The sequence below is a fragment of the Sylvia atricapilla genome, chromosome 22 (genome assembly GCF_009819655.1).
Source record: "Sylvia atricapilla isolate bSylAtr1 chromosome 22, bSylAtr1.pri, whole genome shotgun sequence".
Lineage (NCBI taxonomy): Eukaryota > Metazoa > Chordata > Aves > Passeriformes > Sylviidae > Sylvia > Sylvia atricapilla.
The window spans coordinates 1,902,927-1,924,309 of NC_089161.1; the positions used below are offsets into that span (position 1 = coordinate 1,902,927).

Sequence of the window (21,383 nt, forward strand, 5' to 3'; positions counted from 1 at the left end):
CAAAGGACTCTTAAAGCATCAGCATTAATCTCAAGTTCCATGGGAGAAACGTCTAGAACTTCATCAGAACATGCCACAGGCATTTAAACCCCATTTTTAATCCTAAATTTCCTGGATATTAAATTATCAGATTATTTGACCAGCACTGCTCTTATTTCTTTCCTCAAAGTTCTACTATTGGGCCTTTAAAAACAATTCTTTAATGTGTCCCAGTTGGTTGTACACAAGATTTGTTTCAACTTGCACAGCAAATCCAGCAATTATTTTGAGACTTTTGAGGAAAACCTGATATCAGCCATTCAAAGAAGCCTTGGGTGTATTCCCAGAAAACAGAAGCCACTGTCCCACAAGAAGCGTCAAACCCCATACAACTCCAAGCAACTTTTTGGGAATTCCCAATTTCATGTTCTCCCCAGTCAAAGGGCAAAGCGACCGATCCAACTTTACAAAAAGGTTTTATTGAAAGGATTGAAAAATACTTTGTTTCTCAACAATATTTAAAACCAAGTTTTCAATGTGTTAACAATATGTAACAGGATTTTTCATCTTTTAAAAATTCAGTACACTGCTTTATTCCCTACTACAGTTGGTAACAACATCTCCAATTTCTACCAGAGGACAGCTTTTTTTCTCTTTTAAAAAAAACCAAATTAATTCCCCAGCTTCCAAATTTTTGCCCTTTGATGAAAGGATTTGTAGGTGCCAGTGAGTTACAAACCCTTTTATTAAAAACTCTTAATCAGCAAACCCCCCCCCTTTTTTAGCACAGTTTGACCAAGTTATTCTGAATAAGCTACATCAGCAAAATGAGGTTTTATTGCCAATAAAGTGAGGTGCATTCCAGCTTTTATTTTTTTTCTGGTTCAGCTCCCCCACTCCTGGAGCAACTCAAATGCAGAACTCCAAGGCTGCTCCAGCTTCACTCTCCTGCAGTTTGCAGATTAAAAAGCCTTGGAAAGGGACTTTGTACACTCAGATAAAGTTTGTGATGTATTAACACAGCCCAGGCTGTGGAAGCAGCTGGGCCAGGGAGAATCAAGGCAGCTTTTGGAGGAAAACTCAGGACTGGAGTCACTGAGTCCCTGCAGCCACCCAGAAAATGCCTTTTTCAGCAGCAATTCCACACAAGCCAAACTGCAGCAGCCTCAGAGCCAGCAATGCAACTGCAGGAGGTGATGAATTGAAAGAAGAAATTTCAAGCCAACCCCTAACGTAGATCTAAAGTAGTTCAGTACACTTTGATTACAGATTTAATTACCTGTGCACTCTTGAAAATTAAAAGTTCGGCCATTTAGTCAAGAATAGCTTTACTATTATAAAAAGCATAAATAAAAAGTGCTGAATATAGTTTTATCTTTAAAAAAATACTAGATAAGGCTCATAAATCATTTCACCTCTGCAAAATGATTTTCCACTCTCCAGTGTGCCTAGAACCGCTCGTTCTCCACTCATCCACACCTTTCTCTAGACACCATACCCTGTTCCTTTCTCTCAATTATTGCATGTTTAAATAAAATAGTTTCAAAGCAAAAAGCCTGACACTTTCTCTAGTTCAAAAAGTAGCCAGTTATCAAATAACTGAATACTCCACATAGGAAACCCGTAAAAGCAGCTTCAAAACAGTGATAAAACAATTACTTGCAGACTCAAGTGAAAGAGAAATCCCAAAAGCTCTCTGGATATTCTCCAAGATATCCCAAAAATCCATCTGGTTTTGACCAAACCAAACCAATATTCTATTTTACAAAATGTACAAACCAAGTGTTAATTTATATGAACACGCTTTCATTGTGATTCAAATCGTTACCCAAGAGTTTGCTTCTCTTTTCTGGAAAAGTGCTCTCACCTGCAATCTCAGGAACTCAGCCCAGGGCAGCATCCAAAAGGGATGAGACATTATTGAAACCAGCAGAGGACAACAGGTCAGGCAGAGTTTGGAAATGAACCCATTTCCCACTTCCACTTTGGACCACAGAAAACAACGTAAGACAATCATGAAAAGTTCAGCAGAGATTCTCACTCCTTTTCCCATGGAAATCCCACCTCGGGCAGTGAATTCATTCCTTGGCAACGTTCTGCCACAGGCATTGAACAGCTCCTGTCCCTTCCTTCAGTGAGCGATGCAGCAAGACTTGAAAATGCTGAAGTTTGGATAAGATGATCAAGAGACTGCACCACAGAGAACATAAATGTAAACATTATCCTTGGGTTTGCTATTTTGCAGTTAAAGTACAGCACAAACCCTTTTTTTTTTCCCCCAACCAGTTCTTCTGTTGGTTTTTTTTTTTGTTGTTGTTGTTCTTTCATAAAAGCACATACATTAAAATATGTACAGAGAGAAGTTAGAAATGTTTGAAAGCATCTTAAAAAAAACCATAAATGTGAGACTTAAGAGTATCTTGAGTGTGCTGAAGGCACCATTGCTACTCCACTGGGAATGTGTTCTCTCATTTCTCCAGCCCACCAATGCAGAATCCCATCCTGGATTACTCAGCACCAAGAGTTGGAAGGTCTCCATGGAAGTTGAGGGCATTCAGGATCTAGAACAGGATATTTTCTTCAGGACAGCAGTGGGACTAGAATTCAGTAGCAACTGAAGTCCAGATTCTTCTTGAACACTTGGAGAATTATTATTTTTTTTTTTTTAAACATGATAGTCTCTAATGCTACCACTTATCCCAGGGAATCAAACAAAAATAATAAGAAAAAAACCAAGACATGGATGATTCCCACCAAGAGGAAGTGCAGAGCTGTGAATTAGCTCAGCTACAAACCCAAAGAAACCTGTAATAATTAATGCTCATCCCTGCTGTTTGTGGGTATTTCCACAGTGCTGACAGCCAAGGGTCAACCACTGCTCAAATGGGCACGAGAGAGAGAAATGTATATATAAAAAATATATACTTTTTATTACTAACTCCATCTATTAATAAAAAACATCCTCTGTGGGTGTTTCTTCAGTGTTATCACACTTTTAAGAAAGAAAGTGTTTTCTGGGTAAGGGGTATTTAAGATAACAAAGAGGAGCTTTTTTTTTTTTTTTTAAAGAAAACTTCTCAGAGCTTTTCTGTTCCTAGTAGTGTTAAATGGAGTTACAAACCTATCAAATGAAACGAGATTTTAATGCCACTTTTCTGCTGCCACTTTTCCCTGGCGTAGCTACATTCAGCCTACCATGGAACTGGTAAGTCAGAGGTTACAATCAAATCTGCAGATGTGGTTTTTGATGGCAGTCAGGAAGAATCCACTCTCATGGGGAAGGAAACTCGCTGTGGAGCAGAACCATCAGAGCCTTCCACTCCTGCTCTGGGTGGGCAGGAAGGAGCACAACCCTTTCCCCAACCCACATCATCCGAGGGATAAAAACCGCGGAGCGCGAGGCAGCGCCCGCACCCAGAGCTCCGAAATCCAGAGGGAGAGGGAGATTCTGCCCCGTGGCACTGCCACCAGCCCATCCCCTGCTGATGGGACGGACATCTCAGAGTTCTGGACGCTCAGAACTCTTCCTCCTCCACGGCGAAGTTGTTCTGCTTCTTGCGGACGTTCCAGTGCAGGCACTCGGCCAAGCTCTCGAACCAGTCGCTGACGGGCTCTCGGAAGCAGATGGAGGGCAGAGGGTAGCAAGAGGTAGTGATGCTGATACTGCAACAGCACAGGGCAGTCAGGCAGGGCCAGCAACTGTGAGCAAAACCCCAGCCTGTCCCCACCACCCTGCACAGCCACGATTCACTGCCAGGAAACAGCTTTCTGTGAGCACAACTACAGCTGGACTCAGCTGGGATTTGAGTAATGAGCAGAGCTCTGGGGACACTCCCTGTGACAGGTCTGTGAAGCCCTCCGTGGCATCACCCACACAGGGACAAAGGAAAACCAAAGCACCACCTTGGCCTCTTGGTTTTAAGTTTGGAATCCTTGGGTTTGTTGCTTAAGAGTGTAACCAAGGGCCAAAGCTTGTGTTTGAGTCTTTACTTTACTTATCTTTGCACTCCTGAACTCCTTTATAGATGATCCAAGCTCAGAGGAAATAAAACCTGTTCAGGATGGAGGGTTGCACCAGCTGTACATTTTCCTTCATGGCAACTTGTGTGGGCCAAGAGGAAAAAAAGGACATCTTGAATAACAAATGTGCCAATCCCCTCCTCAGAGCTGCCTTTCATCACCTCCATCCTGAACTCAAAACTGAGGGATTTCACACCCTTTCTGCTCACTCAAGGCCAGAGCAGGTGACCACAACCACTCCCAGTTAACCCAGTTTAATCCACATGGAGTTTTCCAGCACCTATGCTCACAGGCAGCTCCTGCTGGTTTCTATCTTTTAGAATTCCTAAGATTTATCATGAAGTTAAAAATTACAGAGTTTTCTAAAGATATGCCCATCTTCCTTGCCAAGCATGAAATGTTTACAGAGTCTGAACATTTCACTGGCTTTTATGGGAAGATCTAAAAACTCAAGTTAGAAACTAAATCCTTTTAGTGCAGTTTGTGCTCTAGAAGGTGTTAAGGTTTATAAAAGCTTCTTCCTTCATTGCCAAAACCCCTTTTGGCAGATGTTAGAGAATGAGAGGGCTGCATGAATCAGGATTTTCTATACTTAGAGATAATACAATCAGAAAAAAGGTTTGACCTGTCTCCATGGCATATTTCCTGCCTCTTCCTTCCATCAAAGGAAACCCACGCCGTGTTCCTGGCATCTGGGGAGAGCATAATCTGCAAAAACAGGAATCAGCTGAACTTCAGGTCCAAAATTCAAGAGCACAGAACAAACACCTCCTCCATCCTCCCTCAGAGTGCAGAACTGAGTCTTTGGAACTCCACAGTTGCACTGGAATTCCTCAGCTGTCCATGGCAGCAGTGCACTAACACCACTCAAGCTCCAAACCTGAATTTTCTCTTTATTAACATGTGTTTTTCTACATGCACTAAATCCCCTTTTTATAAGCACAAGGTCATAACCCACCAGTTATTCCAGCCAGTTCAGTTTCTGTAACTTTAATTCAGTTACAGAAGCTGACTTAGCTTTTCCTTCAAGAAAAATAATGAAGGCAATCTAGAAAAATAGATTTTAATACATAATGAATCCAAAGCTGCCAAATTTAGGAGGTTTGGCTCCTATTTAACATACACTCCTATTAAAAGACTTATCCACTGGCCAGTAACACCCACTGACATGAAAGTGTAGGCTGAGAGCAGTGCCATGAATAAACACTGAATTTATGTGGTAAAACAGGAACAAAAAGTCCAGAACACACTCATTTCTCAATGCTAATCCTCTAACATCCCCAGGAGTCCTTCCAAATCAGCTCCCTCCCCACTTCAACAGGTTGGTAACAGAGACAAAAGCTGAAAAGGGTTCTTCCTTGCACAAGAATATTTGTTCAGAATACCCATTCACCAAGTCCATTTTATAGTCAGCTATTAAATGTCTCTTTTCTGCAAGACAACATTAACAAAAGCTAAATACTGAGTTGCAGATAATGCTACCAGTTTATCCTTAAGACCTGCAGTATTTCTGTATGACAGAAGAATTTTGATTCCCTTCAGCACTGATCATTTCCAGGCACTTCAGCCAAGATCATGGAACATTTTTCGGAATACAAATGTAGGAATTCCCATTTTGTAGAATGCTACAGAGCTACAATCCAGTTGGAAAAGTGCAAAGTATCCCACTGGAGGGTAAATTCTTCTAAAGAAAGCCACAATCTTGAGCCAGACTTGATCTGACCCTGCTCCAAGTGAGAAGCAGCAGGAGCCACGCGACACTTTCCACCCTCCTCACATTCCTGTGGAAGTTTTTAATCCAGGAGGAGAAATAAAAGGACAGAAACCAACCTTGAGTTCCACTCCAGCAGGAACCACAATGGGTCTGAAGGACAGGGAGTGGGGGCAGATGGGGGTGATCATGATGGCAGGGACGTTGGGGTGGATCATCGAGGCTCCTGCCGCAGCGGCGTACGCGGTGCTGCCGGTCGGCGTGGACACGATCACCCCTGGGGACAGCAAACAGGACAGTGACAGCAGCTTTAACAACCAGGGATGGCTCTGGGGGACACTAAAACATCCCACCCTGTCCCCTGGGGACAGCAAACAGGACAGTGACAGCAGCTTTAACAACCAGGGATGGCTCTGGGGGACACTAAAACATCCCACCCTGTCCCCTGGGGACAGCAAACAGGACAGGCCATCAGAACTGAACCAGGGATGGCTCTGGGGGACACTGAAACATCCCACCCTCACCCCTGGGGACAGCAAACAGGACAGGCCATCAGAACTGAACCAGGGATGGCTCTGGGGGACACTGAAACATCCCACCCTCACCCCTGGGGACAGCAAACAGGACAGGCCATCAGAACTGAACCAGGGATGGCTCTGGGGGACACTGAAACATCCCACCCTCACCCCTGGGGACAGCAAACAGGACAGTGACAGCAGCTTTAACAACCAGGGATGGCTCTGGGGGACACCAACACATCCCACCCTGTCCCCTGGGGACAGCAAACAGGACAGTGACAGCAGCTTTAACAACCAGGGATGGCTCTGGGGGACACTGAAACATCCCACCCTGACCCCTGGGGACAGCAAACAGGACAGTGACAGCAGCTTTAATAACCAGGGATGGCCCTGGGGGACATGACCACTTCCCATCCAAGGAAAGTGAACCTCTCCCGTTGGATTTCACAGCTCAACTGCAGCCCAACACACACAAAGTGAGAAATTCCCTGACTCTGCCACGTGGCTTCAGAAGTTGCACAAACTCAGGTTGCACAATTTTGTAATAGTGACTTTCATTTTTTTCTTTAAGGGTAAGAGCTTTAAAGATTAACTCCTGTCATTCAGGAGTCGAGACTGTTTGCCTTCAGCAAACCCCAGATATGCAGGCCAATCTTTTCTGAGCTATTTCTTACCTTTACCCTGAAATACAATACCCCAAAAAAGAGCTGCTTGCCCCTGCATGCCCATGAACAAAATCCTTCAGCACCTAAAGCTTCACTGTGGGAATGAACACACCCAACTCTTTGCACACTTGTGTTTGCTGTCAGCAGTGAACTGGAGCTCTGTTTCCATGAGAGAAAATCCTGCAGGGTTTTCTGCCAGCTCCAGCAGCACTCACCATCTCCTTGCACCGTGGTTATCAGGTGTCCATCCAGAAACACATCCACGTTGGACAGGTAGGAGGAAGGGCCACGATCCACCACGACTTCATTCAGGACCTGCCACGACACCAAACATTACCCCAGCCTGCTGCTGCTGCCTTGGCAACGAAATAAATGTCAAAAACAGAACAGGTTTTCTAGATCTCCTAAAAATTGGTGCTGATTTGGTAACTACAAGTTAAAGTCTCTTTACACTTTTGTCCTGTTGAGTGCTAGCTGAAGTTTTGAGATGTTAAGAATTAGTCCCAGGAGCTGGTCACTAACCATGTGCAGGGTTTTTCTTCTCATTTATAAAAACGTTTGGTGTGACTGACGTTTGGTGACGTGTCTGACTTTAGAACTACTGCTTTGTTTTCAAAATAGATGAAAGGTTGGACTCAAGCTTGGAGATACTTCCCAGCCTAAACAATTCTGTGCAATTATTTCTAGAGCAAAAGATGAGATTAGCACCTCTGCACAAAGGGAACGTGTGCAGCAGTCCCTCAGCATTTAGAACACACTGAGCTGGGGCAGCAAGGACCAGCCCCACACTGCTGGGGGAGAGTTTTAATGAAATAAGTACAAATTCCAAACAACAGATTGGTTCTTTCGCCTTGTTTTGCCCTCTGACCTGATATTGCATAATTTGCTTGCCCACTTCTTTCTCCAGGTTTGCAGACACGACTCCATTTTCCTCAATCCCATTCTGCACTGTGGTTTTCTCCCTGTGCTCCTTCACCACCTTCACCTTGAGCCTGCTCCTGAGAACCAGAGCTGCATTGCCTGGAGGGGAGACACAGGCAAAACACACCAAAAATGAGAATGCTGGCACAGGAAATAACCCCAGCAATGACTAACAGGCTCTGTGAAATGCCATCCATCTATTCCTGAGCTTTCAACATTCCCAGTTTCATTCACAACATAATTGGCTACACTTGGCCGAAGCTCAAAACTGATTTTTAGTAGCAACGAGCAAAAATCAAAGTCAAGTTTCAAGCCAGTTCCTTCCCACTTTTCTCATTATGTAAAAAGCAATTTTAAATTTTAGATACACATGACTAAAATGGGAAAACACTGTTGGGTTCAAGTGATCCTCAGTAAGACAAAAGCTAAGCTTAAAGAAAACTAAAGCATTAGAAACATGTATTTAAAGATACCATTCTAGTGAGAGTTTTATACATCTTTTCAGGAATCTACTTTGGATGCAACTCAAATAGCCTCATGCTAAAGAAACAAAGAATTTATTTCCTCAAGTATTTTATTTGCCTGACTTTTCAGCATTTAAACACTGCACTTTATTTCCGTGCTTAGTTGCCATTTAACATAAATTCTGCATTATCTTACATTTATTTACTCCATAAGGTAATTTCTTATCCCTTTTCCTTTACAGAGCAGTACAGAGAGCAGCACTGGATGGGTCAATGCAATGCAAAGCTTCTCTTAATTTAAGACACATTTAAGATTTCTCTTAATTTCAGACACATTTCTCAAGTTTCAAACCTTAAGGGCCAACCTAAAAGAGTTGATTAAGAAAAAGTAACAAACAAACACCACACCTTGTCCCCTTAAATTTACCTTCTATAACCTGAGTGACTTGGGACTGAAAATTCTCAAAATTAAATGGAGTAAGAAATCCAAGGGATCCCAGATGAAAAGCCATAACTGGAGGTACACTACCCTATCAATAAAGAAAAGAGTTTTAAAGCTACTCAGTCAAAGCAATCCATACTTCAACTATTTGCCTGTAAATATTGTGACTATTGATGAAACTTCAACTGTGCTTAACAAAAAAACACATTTGGCATTCTTTTCACAAGGTAAAAAAAAAGAGGGAATGAAGAACAAAAGACAAATGCTGAGCTCAACAACAAATAGGGGGGAAAATGCACTTTTAAATACTTCAAAAAAAAAGGCTAATTGGTCTATTTCCCATCAAACCAACCTGGAAAAGTGAAGAAGCATAAAGTAAGGTCCCATCTCCTCCCAGGCATATGATAAAGTCTATCTGATTGGAGATATCATCATAGTCTAGGAGCAACATTGAAATAAAAAGGTTTGAATTCAATTGTATCCACAATCTTAACTTCCTAACAAAAAAATAGGAAGACAAATTACAATTTGCAGCACGCAAATATATAAATATATATATATAAAAAAGCACAACTAGGATCTAACAACAATAGTCTGCAAAAGACACAAAAGTGTTACAAATTGGCCCAACAACTAAGAAAACACCTAGACAAAAAAAAAAAAATTACACTCCAATTGTCCTTTCAAGAAATCATTTCCATACCTTCTCTGAAGGTGCAAAATTTTTTCTTCACTGGTCCAAAATTCTCATCATTAGCTATAGCAGGGTCTTCCAATACTTTTTTTTCTACATACACTATCATGTTGTTCTCCTGGAGAGACAAAATAAGCTTGTGGGGCACTTAACAACACACTTGACTCTCTCCATAATCTCCATTTAATTTAACACATATAAATAATATTTACAGTAGTGTTCTGCATCTGCTGGGTGGTTTTAATGTGTGGTCTGATCCTAATGAGAATTTTGCAGCATGCACAGACCACTTAAGAAATTAAAGCTTGGCTTATAGATTATATGACAGAGCAACATTGCTGTGTTTTCTCAAGGCTTGGAGGTTTAAGCTTTTTATATCCCATTCCTGTAAACTAGAACTGCAAACAGAATGGAAGCTTTTACTTTAACAGTTTTAGTTTTGAGCTTCATACTGATCTTAATTTCTGCACAAATTCTAGTACACCCAGTGGCAGCTGGCATAAAGATTTGTTTGCACACATTCTGCAGAGAGGGAGAGAGGAGCTGAGGTGTAATTTGTATTTTCTCACCTCGGTGAGGTACATACAGAGCTCTTTGAAGGGCTGCAGCAGACTGGCATCACGGATCTTCTTAATCACAAGGACACTCTTGGGAGGTTTGTTCCATGTCAACCGCTGGCTTGCTGGATCCTGAATGTGCCTGGGGGACAAAAAAACCCCCAAACATCACCACAGGTTGGTCTGACACCTTTCTGACCTGGTACAAATAAAAATACATCCTCCAGTGTGGAGATCACACAGCCCTACACAGCAGGCAGATAAAGGCAGTAATTCACATTGCAGTAATGTTTGTGAGGGAAAAGACAATAATTCACATTGCAGTGATGTTTCAGAAGGAAAGACAATAATTCACATTGCAGTGATGTTTCAGAAGGAAAGACAATAATTCACATTGCAGTGATGTTTCAGAAGGAAAGACAATAATTCACATTGCAGTGGTGTTTCTGAGCTTTGCTACGTGCAGGTGATAACACAGAAATAATACTTCTGGTCCTTGCTGTCCTGAGAACAACCACAAAAACTCTCAGATCAAGTTCCTCAACTGTCTGACCCCACAGTGCTGCCTTCCTCCTGTCTCAGTGCTGACCCAAAGCAGAAATATTCAATTAGAGGATCTGAAAAAGTCACAGCATAATTTTTTTTCCCCATCCAATACTCTAAGTCAAACAGCTTTATGGAAATTTAAAATCCATTTTATTTCAGTGCTCATATTTGAGATACAAAGACAGCAGAAGCTAAAGGTTAATGCAGGGCTCTAATATCAATAAATGCTGACAAGAACTAGGGGTTGTAGCACTGAATAAACCCAGAACTGGCACCAACTTCATTCAAACCAAAGCCAGTCACCCTGTTTCAGCTGTACTCACCCATTCCATGCAGTTCTACCGAATGAAAAGTTATTCATAACTTGCTTTAAGATCTTCATGTTTCTTTCCAGGGCTCAGGCAAATGCAACAGCTCCAAATAAAATAAAAGGCTGAGGCTTTTATCACTAATAACTGCAACCTCAGAAAAATACATTTTTCCCTGAGAAATGTTTTTTTCTTCTGTTGAAGATTTCAATCAGTTCTGATAAAAAAGCTGTGAGGCTTTACAAAAAATCCGGTGTCAAACTTGTATTCCAGATCTTCGAGGGAAGGTTTCATAAAGAAAATCCCATTTCAAGAAAAACAAACTGGTATTTGATTTCTCCTTCTCTCAAGAGCACAAGCCCCTGATCCTTTTTTCACTGAGCATTCATTCAATTCATCTGCTCATCAAAAAGCAGGTTTGCAAATTCTAGAGCTGCTGGTTGTATTGAAAGAGACACTCAACCTCCCCTAACTCAAACCTGAATATAAAATATAACTATTTTCTGTTAAAAAAATAATCCCTCCAGTGAGGAGAGTTTAACAAAATAACCCACTGCAGAGAGGGGAAAAAAAACCACACCAACAAGGTTCTGCTTGTTTTTAAAACCCACAAAACCTCGTGTGCAGTAAAAGCAATTCACAATTTGCTTTTCAAACAGCCCCTGCCTTGAGCAGCCTGGGTGCAGCCCTGCTCCCAGCTCTGCCTGCCCAAGCTTTTCCCTGGCACAACCTCATCCCTGTCCTTATATCCCCGGCCCTGGCCAGCCCCTGGGAGGAGCAATTGCCCAGGTCAGGTGGGTAAACACAATCTGGGCTGGCTTTCAGCTGCACTGCAGCACCCCAGGGCTCTTTACAGCACCCGGGGAGAATGAGGAAGCTCTGAGCTGCCAAAGGGAGGGATTTGTGTTACAATTTTCCAGGAAAGGGTTGGATATCACCAGGAAGGTTACAATCTACAGAGGTAGGTATTTAGGCAAATAAATGCTGACTGCAGTATCTTAGAGTTAACTGAAAGAGCAATTAAATAGAATTTTTTTAAAAGGGGCAAAAATCATGGAATGGTTTGGGTTGGAAGGGTCTTAAAGCCCATCCAGTCCCATCTTCCACCATCTCAGGTGGCTCCAAGCCACATCCAACCTCAGACACTTCCAAGTGGGGCAGCCACAGGTTCTCTGTGCCCAAAAATAGAGACCACTACCTTGGTTAAACCCTGAAATTCCTCACCTGGCCAAGTCAAGACCCCATTTATTAAGTATATAACACCTGGTGTAGAAAGTTATGTCACCCAACCTACAAAATTAAAATGTTTATTTGCCCACTGAGCAGAAATTAGCCCTTATTTCCACATTTATCAACAGTCTAAAAGCAAACTTGCTTTAACTGCAAGTGCCAGAGACCAAACACAAAAATTCAAAGAACAAATTCAAACACCATCACCAAGGGAGGGAAGGAGAAGGCTTCCCTCAGATTTCACAGCACACAGAACAGTTCCTCTCCCTCCCCTTGTGGTGCCCAGAATCTTGACTGACTTGGAAATATGAGAGTTGCCATTTTAGACACCAAACTCTGGGTTGCAGACCATGCCAACTTGGCAAAGCTGACCCCAGGACGGCAATCAACATGAAAACCTCTAAATATCAGGTAAAAATGCAAACAGGTCCGATTAGGGGGTGAAAAAACCGTGGAATCAGTGTAAAAGCAAAGTGGTTTTCCTGGCCACAGAAGGAGCACAGTGCCACTGGTGGGATGAGTACTCACATAATGGTTTTAGGATTCTGCAGCATGCAGGCCTTTGGTCCAAACGTGGTCACTGGGCATGGTCCATGCAAGGAACGTGTTCTCCTGAAGGCACAGAAAACATTCAGTGAGTGAGAAAGATGTGGTGACAAACCAGGGCTGCCTGGCTGCTCAAACACCAAACCCTCCCTTGAACCAGCTGCACAAAAGCAATACAGGGCAAAGTGCATTTCTTAAACCTACCTGAGTGCTTCCCAGGCAGGGTAATTTTACAGATCAGCTCTCACATTTCCAGTGGCTGCAGCAGTTCCTAAGTGACACCAGTTTCACTGCTGCAGCCACAAGAACAACACTTTTATTCTGTGTTTCTCAAAGCTACACCTGATCAAAAAGCAGATTTTTAAGAATGACTGAACCTGGTATAAATACAGCTAAAACAGCTCAGTGAGTGCTCACTGAGGGCAGGGATTGTACAGACATTGGGTTTCCCAGTGTGTGACTTGACAAACATTCACAAGGAGCTCTCCAACACCTTCAGATGTTTTTGGCATGGTGAAGTCACAGTGATGTGTGCCTTGGTCATTTAAATACCCTTAATAAATTAATCAAACATTCTTTAAGTCTAAGGCAGATGGAGATTTCTATCTCCAGTATCAGGCTGCAATTCTGACCAGGCTGAAAAGAAATTGCTATTTCCCCCCCATTTATTTCTGTAATAAAATCTTTGTCTTCACACAAACAGGGGCTCTGAGGTGTCATTCATCCTCAAAATCGAATCCACCAGGACAAAGGGTTATTCCTGGCTCCAGGATGAGGTTATCCAGAGAAAGTTGGAACTCCTCTGCCTCACCTCCCTCTCAAACTCCTCCAGCAAAGCTGGAACTGGGAGCACAACTCGCTCAAGTCATGGAACTGCTGAAGCATTATGTGACTGCTATTAGAATTATTCCATTATAAAGAAGGGGGAAACATTTCTTTCCTGGGCTTAATTCAATCACATCTTGCTTGTAACAATCATCACTGCTGGTGCCTTCCATTGTATGTTACAAAGAAGCTCAGACCAGCCTGATGACTCACTCCCAGAGCTAAAAAAACCCTCAGAAATCTAATAAAAATCAAAACCAGATCACAGGTTAAACATATAATTAAGGAACAACAGAAACATCTTATTTGTTCCTTGCCTAATAAAATATGCCAGTTGAAGGTTTGAATTCCAGTAACAAAACCAGTAAAATTTCTTTTCCATCTTTAAGTCCAGGCATGACTGACCAAGCCAGATAAGAGCATTACTAAGTGTTTTATAAAGTTTGCTTTATTTATTTAAAACAGAAAAATGAGCAAGAACTGACATAACAAGAGATTACTGTGTCAGTATGGGCAAAGGGCTGATAAGTCTCTATCTACTTGTGAACAATTACCCTTGGCATTAGCATGGTTAAATAACATCCTGGCAGCATCCCCTCCCACTTCTTGCTTCACTCCAGCTTCTCCCAGATAACTGTAATTTTTGGTTTCTCCCAACACAGGTCATTAGTCGATGCCACTCCCAGTAATTGGCCAAATTCTGTTCCCATTTGAGGCATTAAATATCCATGTCTGACCTTCAGGACATTCCAAGACTTTCCTCTGCAAGCCAAATTTAATAACTGGTGCAAATTTTCCCCGAGATTTCACTTGGTTTTATTAGTGCTCAATAAAGTGCTTGAGCGAACAGAATTTCAAATTCCTCATAGTCAGGCTGCTTTTGCTAAGAATGAGCAGCAGTGCCCTGAAAATTATTCATCTTTTAAGGAAATCTACTTATCAGTTCCCAGCAGCTGGGCAGCTACCTGGGAGCTGAGCAGCACAGAAGAAGCCTGAGAGCAGCACTTCCTGACAGCCTGCAAAATGCCTTGAGACAATTTTGGTCTGAAGTGAATGAAGACAGCCAGTGAATGACTGCAGAACAATAATCCTAATGAAGGGAAAAACTCAGAAGCAATTAATCCCTGATTCAAACCCGCAACAGGACAGAGCCCTTCTGGCTGAAAATGCAGCTGTTTAGCTAGAAAATCATACACAAAAATTTAGACAGCATGGTCTTCTCTGCAGATGGACTGAAAGGTTTGAGTAGAGAAGGGAAAACCACCAGTTTTACAGCACAGTTTAAATATCAAATCTTACATTTACCAGGGCTACCACAGAGCACAGCCCTCAGAAAACACTGCCCAGGAGCATCAAATACACTGAACAACAAACACAGAGCAGTTATTTCCCCAACTTTTCAAGGCTTTTAGTTCACCTCCCTTCACTACAAAGCCACCCCCTGTGCTCCTCAGCCTCACCCGTGTGTGCTCCTGCCTCCCAAGAACGTTCCTACCAGCAGCAAAGCAGGAGCTCTGAACAGAAATTCCATCTGCTGAGCAGCTCTCTCATGGCTCTGTCCATGTTTTAGGGACAGTCACAGCACAAGGAAGGTGAAGTCCTGCTGTGCCTCCCACAAGATCAAGACTCGGCGTTCTGCCCCTGCTCTCCGTTCAATATTTACAGCGGGTCCAAAGATCACCAAATCAAAAGTTCTACCCACCCTGTGCACATGACAGGAGCCTTGCAATGAGATCAGAACTTTGGTCCAAATAAAGAATGGGTGTTTCTCACTGCTCTGAAACCGTCTGCAAACACAACTTTTTGCTGCTCCACATGTAACCTAACGCACGGGGTTTTAACACACAGCACTAAAGCTCTGGCTTGAGCTTTTGTAAAAATCTGAAGAACTGTGTGTAAAAATCTGAAGAACTGTATCTGCTGTTGGTTGATCATTTTTGGTGACTTTGAGCTCTGCAGACACTTGTTTGGACAAGCCATGAAACTTTGCTTCTGAGTCTGCTCTTAATCAACTCCCCGCCTTCATTTTGAACCTTCCGAGGCTCACTTTAAGAACCCCTCACGGCCATATTAAAACAAAATAATTAAAATCTACTTAACCTCACCTATTTTAGCAACAAGGGGAAGAAGGAGAGCGCCCTCACCTGAATTCTTTGGTGCTTCCAAGGGCTGGTGAAGCTGACAAACTGCGTGACTTGGCTCGGCCCCGGCTGCCCCACTCCTCATCGCCGTGACACGCCGAGCAGTGGTAGGCAGAGTCTGAGCTCCCTTCAGCCTTGCTGGCACACAGCTTCTCCCGACTCATCTCCATGCTGGAGCTGAAGGAACCTCAGCCAGAGAGAAATTCAATCCCTGCGTGGAGAGGGAGAGGCAAAAAAACTCTCAGTATCGGCGAAGGTAACGGAGCTTTCCTTGAAATTCCAATTATGGCTTCAGCTGGCTCGAAGGGAAACAGAAGCTTTGCTAACACAATCCTTCTTCTCTCAGCAGATAACGTGCTGAACATCAAAAAATCACTGGAGTTGTGCTTAACATCAAGAAACTCCTGGATTTGTCCAGAAGATGAGTGCTGCTGCTGAGATGAGCCAGTGCTCTGAGCCATTTCCCTGAAGCACTGCTGACCAAGGTGGAGTTTTCCCAGGGTCCCACAGTGGTTTTTGTAATTGTTTTTCAGCAATTAAAGTGCTTTAGAGTCCCTCCAAGCAAATCTGGAGGAGCATGTTACACTAGAGCTCACCCACACTAATGAAGACCTCTCTGAAGAATCTGGGAAATTCTTCAAGGTAATCAGGAGTTCCTGGAATTAAAAATGACCAGTGTGTTCCCACACTGAGGAGAGGCTCAGTACAAAGTTGCTTCAACACCAGCACAGATTTGTGTCTTCAATTACATAAGAGATAAAATTAATTTCTTTTAGATATTGAAAAGAATGAAAAGCTTTAAATATGTGCCAAGGAATCAAGGCTCAGGAAAAATGATAAATTTTCCTATGAGGTGATACATATATTGAACAGATGAAATAGAACACTCTAAGAGCAAAAAAAAAAAAAAAAAACCCAAAAAACCTGTCAGATAATGCAACAGAAATAACCTTTATAAGCCTCAGCCTTGGAAAAAAAGAGGTTAATATCAAGCTGAGAAGACACAAAAACAAGCTGGAGGACAATACCTAAGTCCTTAACTCATTTTTGACAAACTGGGGAGACAATCCAAAACAAACAGGACAAAATAAGGACAAATGTGCACTATTTCAGTTCCACGAACAACCAGCACAAATGAAATATAAACAGCTGGTTAGAGAACAGCTTTGCAGAAGTAAATTAAAAAAAACCCACCAAAACAAAACCTGAACTTGAAATAATTGCAGAAATTCTAGAGATCTTGTGGGCAAGTTCTTATCGTCACTTGAAGAAAGTAGAGAAGAAGTCTTATCAGAATAAAAATAGAAACCAACTTTCAGAGTATGAACAAACACTAAACCATAAACAAATAGTATCCATGTGAGTGCAGCCCAGAGGAACAGCACATTCCTCAAATCAGTTGATTCCAACACGTGGTGGGGGGGAAAACTGGATCAGTAAAAATCTGCAGATGTTTTTTTCCAAGGGTTTCATTGCTTTGGGTGAAGCTCCCACCTCATCCTGCAGAGAGAGGAACTAAACATCGGTGCAATGTCTATTAAAATGGACTTGGGAAATCATCACACAATGAGGAAAGTCCCCAGAGAATGGGCAAAGCCTACAATACCCCCAGAACCCCAACTCGCAGACAACAAAACCATCAACAAAATGCAGCTGTAATTTTAGACTCATTACTAAATGAGACAGCACCACTGCCTAATCAAATTAGAAAGTGCTTTTTGCTCCTGCTGTAGCTTAGGCTTACCCAAAGAGAGCACCACTACAAAGAGGTGCAATTAGTGCCAGCCATTAATGATTTATAGCATCCTGCCCTTGGAAGGTATCAGTGTTTATCTGGGGGTTACTCATCACTGCGACACCTGTAACCACGGCTTGGGAAACAGCCATTGCAACACACTTGCCATTTTTGTCCCACTAAGATTAGCAAAATGGACCTTTACTTTTTAGACAATCCGAGGTGATACATCAATTTTGTGCCCCTCGGTTGAGCAAGGGAGGCAGAGAACAATTATTTATGTAATAAGCGAGATGCGTTTCCATGTGACTTTGACTGAAGAATGTTCATCTGACAGATGCTGACAGTAAAGAAAATCAGATTAGCACAAAACTGGAAGTAAGAAGTGTACAGACCTACTAAATACAGCCTAAGAACTTGATATTCCCTCCATGTAATACTTTCCAATTCAGGATGTTTTAACTACAGCTTACACCATGTACTGTTTAATTAACATTCCCTCACAAGACCTTTATTGAATAAGCAGACTTGACATAAGACAAAACTGCCACTGAACAGCTTCCAGGACTGGATCCAAAAAACTTTTAAGCACATGGTAACAAACTAATGAAAAGGCTGCTCTGTTTTAAATCATGTCCAAAATAAAAACCAACAGGAGAAAAACAAGTATTTAAGTGTCCAGCACTGCAGAATGAAGGACAACTGAGAAAAGTGTCAACATCTACCAATAAATATCTGTGATGGTGACACAGCAGCGAGGTGAATCACCTCTCACATGTATCCAACTCCAGTTCTATTGTAGTTTCCCATTTTTAACTTCACTGAATGTTCCCCTGAACCAGAACTTCCCAAACCACCTTTATACAATCCCATGACATCCATCCCAAAGGAACTGCAAGGCTGCAAATCGCCAAGGGATTTAATTTTATTTTATAACGACCGTGCTTCTAAGCTGCTCTTTCATAACAAAGTTTTCCTGTTAAACGCTCTGCCCTAAATCATCCCGGTTAAAGGATTACTGCAGGGACCATCCTGACAAAGTGCTTTAACCCCCTTCCAAGGCTGCAGCATTTGTACTGATTTCTCAGAAATTATATCAGTAATTCAAAATTCATTTTGTACTTTATGATCGACTTTCTCTTGGGGCATAAGAGGACAATGTTCTATCCAAAACTGAACCTCTTGTCCCACTGCTACAGAGCGCTGCGTGCCTCATCACTCTGCTCTGCTGAGCTTTCTTTTGTCGCGTTTTGCTGAATAAAGCACTCCAGCAGAGGTTACATGCTTAGGACTCCATCCCGAAGGCACTAAACCCCCTCTCACACATAAAAAAGAAGGAACAACTCCATCAGCTAGACGGTTTAGTTTAGAACTTCATACTCCAGCGTGCCCGCAGAAAACCAAAACCTCTATTAAAACCCAGCAGCCGGGCAGCAGTTACAATTTTAGGATTCGATTACACAGCCAAATGCTATTTCCACCCCAAACCCAGGCGGTTTGTGACCATCACGGGGCAGCGAAAGGAGCCCGTGTGTTAACCCTTTGCGGGGCACGGACAGCGCTGAGCCGCCCTCCAGCCCTGCGGGAAGAGCCGGCCTCGGGGCTGCCCATGGGGATCCCCGGGGATACGGGGCACTCGGCCCGAGCAGGGGACACACAGCGGGGACGAGCAGCGGGACACACGCTCCGCGGGCGGGACACAGCGACGCGCACCGCGAACAACACGCGAACACCCGCTCCTCCCTCTCGGGGCCGCGCTGTCCCCGTGGGCTGCGCTGCCCTGCCCCGGCTCCCCGACTCACGGCGCGGCTCAGGGCCCAGCCCCGCGGCGCTGCTGGCGGCGGCGGGCGCTGTGAGGGCTGTGAGGGCTGTGAGGGCCGCGGGGCCGGCGGACCCTGCGCGCCTCCATCGTCCCTCCCCGGCGCCCCGCGCAGGCGCGCTGAGCCCGCGGCCCGGCCGCGCAGGTGCGGCCACTGCGGCTGCGCGGGGCCGCCTCCGGCTGATTAGCGCGCTAATTAGCGGTAATTAGCCGCCAGAGGGAGGTGGGGGGTTGTGGGTGTGTAGCGGCCGGTGTGGTGTTGGGTTGTGGCCGTGTTGGAGGTGGCAGCGGGGCGTGTGGGCGTGGGGCACGGCGGGCCAGCCTGTGCCCCTCACACCCCGAGCCGTCACGGCTCCAGTTCCAACCATGTCACACCTCTGAATTGCGCCTTGGACCATCCCTCAGCCGTCACTGGTCTCAGGCCCTCACACCAGCCCACACCCCTCACACCAGCCCACACCTCCTCTTCTGCCGTCCTGCCGACCCACCCCTGCAGCGATCCCGCTTCTTACCTCCAAACAGCTCAACCTTCCGAACATCCCATGTCCCACCGTCCTACCCCTTCAAATACCTTACCTCTCATCGTCCCACCTCCTCACCCGGCACTGTCCCATCCCTCCCACATCTCCCACCATCCCATTCCTCCAGCCATTTCACTTACCACTATCTCACCTCCAGCCATCCCATCCCTCCAGCCATTTCACTTATCACCATCTCACCATTCCACATCTCCCACCATCCCACCCCTCCAGCCATTTCACTTATCACCATCCCACCCCTCCAGCCATTTCACCTCTCAGCATCTCACCTCCAGCCATTTCACCTCTCACCATCCCACATCTCCCACCATCCCACCTCTCCAGCCATTTCACCTCTCACCATCCCACCTCGCTCACCTGGCACTGTCCCATCCTTCCCACCATCTTACATCTCACCATCTCATGTCTCCCACCATCCCACCCCTCCAGCCATTTCACTTACCGCCATCTCACCTCCAGCCATCCCATCCCTCCAGCCATTTCACCTCTCACCATCTCATCTCAAACCATTTCACCTCTCACCGTCTCACCTCCCACTCTCCAACCATCCCATCGTTCCAATTACCCCATCCCACACGTCTCACCTCCCCTGTGCCCTCTCAGCCCAGGCACAGACTGCACCATCTCCTCCTCTCCGATGCTGTTTTACCCTCCAGCTCGCACCACGCCCTTTGCCAAGGGTGTTGGCTCATGCTGCCCTCGTACCCTGCTCACATCTCCTCACAGTGCTTGTCACCAGCTTAATCAGGCCTTTCATCATCGGGTAAATGCCCTTTCTGACACAAAACTGTTTGACAGCCCACGCCATTCTGTAAGATCACTCCATCTCAAGTACAGATATAAGGTGATGAAATGTTAAAAAAACATTTTTCCAGTCCGTACTTGAACTGAAAAAAACCCAAAAGGTTTCAGTACCTCAAAATCACCAGGAGCCTTGTCACAACTTCAGCACAGGTAGGATCAAGCCCTTGGATGGATGACAGCAAGAAAACAAGTCTTCAGTTACCAAACCATTCTGGTTTTGTAATTTCAAAATTGCATCTTCTGTTTTTAAGAGGCCACACTCACGCACAAATGGACAAATCACACCAGGATAAACCCACACAGTAACAGCAAGTTACCCCACATGAAAATGTGGCACTTGGGGATTTTTTTTTTTCTTCTTCTTCTTCTTCCTTTATGTAGCAATTTATTTTCGGGGAACCAGCGAGCTGTAAATAGCTGATGGTCAGTAAAGGCTGAAACAAACTTGAAAAAGAGGAAGCAGTTGCTAGATATGGGAAAATACCACTGACCATGTTACACCACTCTTGAAAGTACAGCATTTTGACCCAAAAATTCTCTTGAGCCCTTCATTACAGAGGCCAGTGTGCAAGGAATTAAGGCAACAATACACAGCTCTGAGGGGTTAATGATATCTCAGAGCCTCAAATGTCTTTAGTGGATTCTCAAAGTGTAAAGGGACACCAGAACATGACACTAGGCAGGAATTCAGCTTTAGGGAGTCAAAGCATTGCCCTGAAACCTGAAGTGAAAAACCATCCCGGGAGAGATGCTCAGACACAGAAGCTCTGCCAGCCACAACTCACTGACCAGAGGAGCTCTTGGGGATGGACTTTTCCAAATTCACCGGGGTGAAAGTGATAAATCCCCACTACAACCACGACAATTTACATTGGCTGCTCAAAAATAAACCCTTCAAGTGGCAAGTTCTTCTTCCCAC

The 21,383-nt window shown here is 44.1% G+C and overlaps 1 protein-coding gene across 4 annotated transcripts; it reads right to left on the reverse strand.

Annotated features, from left to right (window-relative positions):
* Positions 1–436: 436 nt before the first annotated feature.
* NADK (NAD kinase) lies at positions 437–20,594 on the reverse strand. 4 transcript variants are annotated; one of them, XM_066334153.1, is made up of 12 exons: positions 20,576–20,594; positions 15,571–15,778; positions 12,584–12,667; positions 9,984–10,113; positions 9,424–9,532; positions 9,073–9,158; positions 8,706–8,808; positions 7,762–7,913; positions 7,109–7,208; positions 5,830–5,987; positions 4,625–4,707; positions 437–3,642 (listed from the first exon to the last, which is right to left on the reverse strand). In XM_066334153.1, the coding sequence occupies exons 2-12, from the start codon at positions 15,735–15,737 to the stop codon at positions 3,495–3,497; spliced, it is 1,320 nt and encodes a 439-aa protein (XP_066190250.1). In that variant the 5' UTR covers positions 15,738–15,778; positions 20,576–20,594; the 3' UTR covers positions 437–3,494. The 4 variants fall into 4 exon arrangements, with proteins under 4 accessions (XP_066190250.1, XP_066190249.1, XP_066190247.1 ...); XM_066334152.1 differs by lacking the exon at positions 20,576–20,594 and adding an exon at positions 20,245–20,316; XM_066334150.1 differs by lacking the exon at positions 20,576–20,594 and adding an exon at positions 16,773–17,070.
* Between the last annotated feature and the right edge of the window lie 789 nt (positions 20,595–21,383).

Bases quoted from the DNA above. Each gene is read 5' to 3' on its own strand.
- NADK (XM_066334153.1), bottom strand. From the start codon at position 15,737: ATGGAGATGAGTCGGGAGAAGCTGTGTGCCAGCAAGGCTGAAGGGAGC. The intron at 9,159-9,423 runs GTATGGAAATGA...TGTTGCTCCTAG, and splicing joins ATTTTGCACCTTCAGAGAAG to ACTATGATGATATCTCCAAT. The intron at 7,914-8,705 runs GTAAATTTAAGG...TCTCCCCTCCAG, and splicing joins AGTCACTCAGGTTATAGAAG to GCAATGCAGCTCTGGTTCTC.